Here is a 7,500-nt window from a genome sequence, read left to right as displayed (position 1 = left end):
AAAGCTGAACACTGATAATAATCATAAACAGCATCAGATCATCATATTATAGTGATTTCTGAAGGATCATGTGACTCTGAAGACTGGAGTCATGATGATAAATTCAGCTTTGATCACAGGAATAAATTACACTTCTATTTCTATTCACATAGAGAACTGATTATCTACATTATAATAATATTTCACTGTTTTTACTGTATTTTTGATCAAATAAACGCATCATTGGCGAGCAGAAGAGACTTTTATTAAAAACGAATTATTCCAAATTGGCCGATAGTTTAATGTGGATTATTATTAGCATGAATTATTATTACATTTTACTAAAAACACACTGAGAATCCATGCAGACGTTTATATACGGTGTAAATAAATATTTTACTGAAGTTGTTCCATTACTCACTGACGAAAAACATTCTCACACACACACATACACACACACACACAAAGCCTGTGACTAATGCAACATTTATCATGCAAATACACAGCAAGAGTGACATCAGTGTGTGTTCATGCATGTGTGTGATGTGAGGCGAGGAGAAACATGGGTCTGACTGTGCTTACATCACTGTACACACACACACACACACTCTCTCACATATCTCCCCACACGCACACACACACACACACACTCACTCACTCTCACCCCCCCACACACACACACGCACACACACTCTCTCACATATCTCCCCACACGCACACACACACACACTCACACACACACACACACACACACACACATTTGAGTACAAATGTATTTTCTTGTGTTTCACTACATATAATAACAATAATCTGTGTATCATAATAAAAACACTCTCAAAACAAACAGACACAAAGAGGATGATGATGATGATGATGATGATGAGGATGATGATGAAGAAGATGAAGATGATGATGATGAAGATGTTTTCACACATGTTTGTACATGTTGGTCTATAACTATCAGCATCTTCATCCCCCATCTGTCATATTCTCGAGCATTATATTAATTATATTTACCTTCATTATAATAAGCTATTAGCCTAACATGCTCATTTAAACATTTACTTTTATGATTTATATTATTAATAACATCAAACGTAATTGTCCCCCTCAAAACCATCACTAAATAATTAAACAGACATTTACTATAATATACATATTCTAATATTATTATGATTGATTGCACTGCATAATATTATATCATACATAATTGTCGTCCTGTCTTCATATGCAACACATCAAATTGCGATACATATCTGAAATATTTGATTGTTAGTTAATAATCTCCAGCTAAATTCTCATTAATAACCCGTTCTTCCCCGTGTCACACTTAACACACACAGACACAAAGGTTTGCGGACATAGTGGAATATTAATTATGAATTATTAACGTACCGTAAACGGATGAAGCTATTTGATGATTTTGCTCCTCTCGTGCAACCGCGATGACAGCTGTCCCTGCGCGCGCACGAGACCGCGACGGTAGCGCGCCTAGCTCTCTGATTGACAGGCGAGAGAACCAATGAGAGGCTCGGGTCTCTTTATCTCAGTAACTAGAAGGATTTACGTCGAAAAAATACCAATTAATTACAGAAATGTTTTTTTTCTAGCAGTGGTTTTGAATGTTGGTTTCAATCGTTACTTGAAGTATTTAAATAATTGTAGTTAATTCTGTCTCTCTAAAAACTAAAAATCACTTTTGTTGTTAATGTCAGATATTTTAGCCGCTTTTAAATTAGTAAATGTCTTCCAGGAATCTATTAGGAAATCAATAGGATATATAGGCACACACACACACACACACACACACACACACACACACACACACACATACACACACGCACACACACACACACACACACACTAAGAAATGACACGAAAATGGTAATGTTTAGGGTTTTTATTATCGACAAATCTAGTCATTAGCATAATTCTCTGTTCATAAAATGACATAAAACATTCACTGATCCTGTGAACTTCATGACAGGTCATTATATTGACGATGCTAAAGCATTTATCATATTTAAATTAATGGAAAACATCCAAAAACATCAGATGGACATTAAGAATAAAAATCAGGATGAATGCAATAAAAACAAAGACATAAAAGAGCATGAAGAAAGTTATAGTCACGATATTATCATTAGTTTGGCCTTGTGTAAAGCATGAGTTGGCACTAGTGTGAAATATTGTGCATTTAATCAGTCACTGTTTGATGTTGTTTATGGCATTTATAGTATTAATATTGATATTTGAGACGCTACTAAGATATTCTTAAAAGTGCTTTCGAATATCACGTAATAACATATAAACGTGTGTGATATGATGGTAATACAATGTTGTTGTTTTTACACTAACATGTGCATCTAATTATCGAACAAGAGTAAATATAAGGCGGGATCTTGTTTCCTTGCATCTGCTGTTGATTGGATGTTGAGATGTGGGCGTGGCTCAAACGTGTATGCAGATGAGCGTGAGCTTGAAGGGGCGGGGTTTAGGAGAAGTCTGACAATTTTGTTAAAACATTACCATGTCAAAACTTTTTTTTTAATTGAACAGACAGATGTATTGTTCACAATAACATGCATTTAGAAAACGGACAGGGTGAATTTTCACGAACGAACACGTCACAATATTCCTCATTATAATAATTAATACGCAGAATAAAGGGGCGGGGCCTGGTTGAGTTAGTTAGTAGTGTGTTAAACTGGCGGTTATGGTAAGGGGCGGGACATTTCCCAAACACACTCGAAGCGCTCGACCAATCACAACACACGGATCCAGCCGACCAATCAGAGCACAGTGTGCTTTTCAGAAGGCGGGGCTTCATAGAGACAGGAAGTAAACAGAGCGTTACTGACAGACTGGGAAGAGAGGAGCCGCAACAATGGAGAATATGAGAAGAATAATCAACATTCCAGCAGAAAACCTGTTCTAGTCGAGCCTGAACTACAGCAAGACCCATAATAGGCCCTCTTTAAGTTGTTAAGATCATGAAGTATATTGTGAAAGCTTCTGCTTCTTCACTCTGAATCAGTGTCTGTTGGCAATGGCATCATTCATCATTCATCACTTTGGCCAATAACTCATAACAGTCGTACAATAAATCATCAAGGGTTAAAAAGCAAGAGTTTGTGAATCGGTTCTCTGATATTCCTGCATATTTAATGACCGCAAACATGTTTTACTAAACGTCTAGGAGCTGAATATACCGATGTGTGTGTGTGTGTGTGTGTGCGCGCTGTTGGCACTCTTTAGGCCAAGTCTAAAAATGCCCTGTAGCCAAAAGTGCCAGTATGTCAGGTAATCCTAAACCACAGCTGAACACACACACACACACACACACACACACGGGCTGGCAGTAAGGAACAATGCCTGGCTTTATATGAGCTCAGCAGGAAAACACACAGGGACTTTCACACACACTCACACTCACACACTCACACACACACACGGTTGATCTGTGACATCCATGATGCTCTGCGCTGCGCCGGGCGTCTGCTTCGGGCTGTACTGGCACTGCGGTGTCGTTCCGAGAGTAAATGTGAGTTCACACAGGAATAAATGACATCGTCTCCATCATCTCACCATGGCACACACACACACACACCTGAAACAGAGAAGAGAAAATGTGTGAAATGTTATCATATCATATCTAATATGACATATTAAAAGAAAATGCATGTTAAATTGGACTGTATAGTGTCCACTAAACACAGGAACAGTAACATTGTATCATTCTGCAAACATTATGGAACGTTACTTTTGAATCTAAACGTTCTGAAACAAGTTACATTTAAAAACTGTTACATTTAAAACCTGTTACATTTAAAACCCGTTACATTTAAAACCCGTTACATTTAAAACCCGTTACATTTAAAATCCGTTACATTTAAAACCCGTTACATTTAAAACCCGTTACATTTAAAACCCGTTACATTTAAAACCCGTTACATTTAAAACTCGTTACATTTAAAACCTGTTACATTTAAAACCTGTTACATTTAAAACCTGTTACATTTAAAACCTGTTACATTTAAAACCTGTTACATTTAAAACCTGTTACATTTAAAAACTGTTACATTTAAAACCCGTTACATTTAAAAACTGTTACATTTAAAAACCGTTACATTTAAAACCCGTTACATTTAAAACCCGTTACATTTAAAAACTGTTACATTTAAAAACCGTTACATTTAAAACCTGTTACATTTAAAACCCGTTACATTTAAAAACTGTTACATTTAAAACCCGTTACATTTAAAAACTGTTACATTTAAAAACCGTTACATTTAAAACCCGTTACATTTAAAACCCGTTACATTTAAAAACTGTTACATTTAAAAACCGTTACATTTAAAACCCGTTACATTTAAAACCCGTTACATTTAAAACCCGTTACATTTAAAACCCGTTACATTTAAAACACGTTACATTTAAAACCCGTTACATTTAAAACCCGTTACATTTAAAACCCGTTACATTTAAAAACTGTTACATTTAAAAACTGTTACATTTAAAACCCGTTACATTTAAAAACTGTTACATGGAAGTATATGACTGCAAATGGACTCAAGAAAATGAATTCTAGGCTATTAGCAAAAATGACTTCTAGCACCACCTAGTGTAGAAATGATGCACGGGATGTACGGTATCTGTTTTTGAGCACAAAACAATAATGAAGAACAATAAAAGGAGAAGAAACACAATAGCGTTGCTAATAAACCGTTGAGAAAGCAGAAGAGAGAGTAACAGGACGAGAGTCCCGGCCGTGACTCCGGTGAATCCTCGAGCGAACGGATCGACTTACAGCAATAAAACCAGAATCAACACACACACACACACACACTGAGTCACACAGAAACACACTGCACACACTTCAAAAGTCATCATACGATTGATTGGCTTTATCTAACAGGAATCTGATCCTACATCAGCCATCATCTTTAAATCCAGCTTCAGAATCCGCATGAAGGTCTGCCATTGTTCATGTCGCTTTAGAAAAGTGCCACAAGAAACAGGGAAACTCTCCATCGGTGAACACACACCGGGAAATAATCCTAATACGTTTCTGATCGTCCAGTTTTATAAATGTTTCAAAAGCGTTTCTTCTTGGTTCTGTGAACGTCACGGGAACAGTAACATTGTATCATTCTTCAAACATTATGGAACGTTACTTTTGAATCTGAACGTTCCGAAACAAGTTACATTTAAAAAACGTCCGAAATAAAACGCACCATGAATTATGTTTTCGTATTAACATTATTAAAGAGTAGAAAACTCTGAACGATGTTCTAGTAATGTTACTGGAAGAACCTTTGATCTCAGATGTTTTTCCAAAACTTTTTTCTTTAGTAACATTCACACACACACACACACACTCATCCTCACTCTGGCTCGGGTCTATAAAACCTGCTCACTGAAACATGAGTTGCAGAAGAACCTCCAGAAACAACATCTGGAGCAGCACACACACACACACACACACACACACACACACACACACACACACACACACACTCACTCACTCACTCACTCACACACACACACACTCACTCACTCACTCAATCACTCAATCACTCACTCACTCACTCACTCACTCACTCACACACACACACACACACACACACTCAATCACTCATTCACTCACACACACTCACTAGCACACGCGCACACACACACACACACATACGCGCGCACACACACACACACTCACTAGCACACGCGCACACACACACACACACGTTCCAGGATTGTGTGTGTTTCTCGTCTCTGGTTTCTCCTGCTCTTTTCACTGCTAATGCAACTTTAGAGCAACGACACAGATTGAGTTTCCATCCGGCGCCATTCTGAGGGAAAACCCACAAACACACACTCACACACACTCAGTGTGTGTGTGTGTTTGTGTTAGCATGGACATTTTAATGCATGTACTGTGCTGTGTTGAGCTAGTTTGCCTTTACACAACAGTAATGTGGTAAAGTGAGGAGAAATACCATGGTACTGAATGATTACCTTATATATATATATATATACTCTATGATATATAATATTCAAAACCAAGTATTTGTACATGAGTGATGTTGATGAGCATGTGTGTGTGTTGTGTGTTCACACACTCACCCTCACTTGTTCTGGTCTCTGATTCTCAAGCATCGTCTCTTGACGGGCGGCTCCGGATCGTTCTCCTCAGATCCCGGCGCATCTGTGTGTGTGTTCTTCTCCCAGGTGTGTGTGTGAGTGTGTGAATGTGTTTGTGCATCTGCGTGTGTGTTCTTCTCCCAGGTGTGTGTGTGAGTGTGAGTGTGTAAAAGTGTTTGTGTGTTTTTCTCACACACGGCCCGCGCATACGTGTGCTCAACACCCTGATTCGCTTCCTCGTCCCCAACGCTCTCTTTCGATTGGTCGCTGCGAGAGTCTGCTTGCTGCTGATTGGCCGAGCCGTTGCCCCGCCCACCCAGACAGCTGTTCTCCTTCACATCTTCACAGTCAGAGAGAGGAGAGGGAATCTGGGCGGAGCTACTGCTGTCCAATGAGAGCGAGGCGGCCTGTATGGCGGTCGAACGAGCCAATGAGTACAAAGAGGCGGGAGTTACGACTCTCCCGTCCAATGACGCGGAAGCAGTCACCGTAACCACAGGCGAGCAAAGTGCTTTAATTTGAATGTGAGTGTCGTGATCTTCCTCTTTAACCGGGATCCTTCGGAGACACCGGATCACGTGCCGCTCCGATGTTGAGGGACACGGGGAAGCACAATGTTCGATCTTTACTCTGTCTTCATTAATCTCCTCTGAGTGGCACGGATCAGGCGTGCGCTTACTAAACTCCGTCTCCTGAAGGCTTCGGATCACTCCTCTGTGGGGCGTTTGAGTGGGAATAGGGATGGGAATGGGAATTGGGATCGGGATTGGCACAAAAACGGGATACGGCATCAGCATCATGGGCTGTGGCCACGGCGGAGGCATCTGAGGAGGGAACGGTGTGTATGGTGTGGCATACGGGTGCAGGAAAGGAGGCGGAGCAAACGGCGCCCTGTGGGAGGGGCTAACGGGATGAGGGGCGGGGCTTCGCAAGGCCTGTGCGTGAAGAGGTGGGCGCACAAAGGGGAGGGGCATATGAGGTGGGCGTGGCTTCTCGAGTGTAAAACGAGACGGCGACTGAATCTTCGAGACGGGTGTTCGCAGTGATGATGATGATGATGTCGTCGGGGGGGTTTTGGCCGGAGAATCCCAAGCCTCCGGGGTCAGAAGTTTCTGGTTTTCCGCCACAGCCGGTTTGGGCCGGTTCTCCTCGTCTTTGGCGCTGGTGAGCGTGGCACGCGCTTCCCGGTAAAACACGTCCATCTTGTACTGGTTTAGACACTTGGTGCTGCAGAACTGCAGGCGCTCCTCGTCCGATCCGAAGTCCAGGTATTCTTTAGTGTGACGCACGTGTTTACACCAATCACACACCTGCAGAGAGAGAGAGAGAGAGAGAGAGAGAGAGAGAGAGAGAGACCCCATCAGTCCTGCACACATGTAT

The 7,500-nt window shown here is 40.8% G+C and overlaps 2 protein-coding genes across 5 annotated transcripts in view; both read right to left on the bottom strand.

Annotated features, from left to right (window-relative positions):
* dpysl5b (dihydropyrimidinase like 5b) overlaps positions 1-959 on the bottom strand; it is a gene marked incomplete at its 5' end in the record, with an annotated part of 10,655 nt that extends 9,696 nt beyond the window's left edge. The window contains one exon of the mRNA XM_079622970.1: positions 923-959. Coding sequence (XP_079479096.1) covers positions 923-959 — 37 coding nt within the window. The remainder of the gene's footprint in view (positions 1-922) is intronic.
* The window catches only part of sobpb (sine oculis binding protein homolog b), a 60,638-nt gene that overhangs the window by 46,183 nt on the left and 6,955 nt on the right, over positions 1-7,500 (bottom strand). For 2 of the 4 annotated variants that reach the window (XM_079623917.1, XM_079623919.1), the window contains exons 6-7: positions 6,103-7,430; positions 1,852-3,589 (exon numbers count right to left, since the gene is read on the bottom strand). In XM_079623917.1, the coding sequence (XP_079480043.1) occupies positions 6,105-7,430 (1,326 nt within the window). In that variant the 3' untranslated portion in view covers positions 1,852-3,589; positions 6,103-6,104. Of the gene's footprint in view, positions 1-1,851; positions 3,590-5,881; positions 7,431-7,500 lie in introns of those variants that run through there. The other 2 variants (XR_013799068.1, XM_079623918.1) reach the window with 2 other exon arrangements.

This window comes from Phoxinus phoxinus (assembly GCF_949152265.1).
Source record: "Phoxinus phoxinus genome assembly, chromosome: 9".
NCBI classification, from domain to species: Eukaryota; Metazoa; Chordata; class Actinopteri; order Cypriniformes; family Leuciscidae; genus Phoxinus; species Phoxinus phoxinus.
Note: the sequence above shows the minus strand (reverse complement) of the source record. Positions and strands in the feature narration are given on the sequence as shown.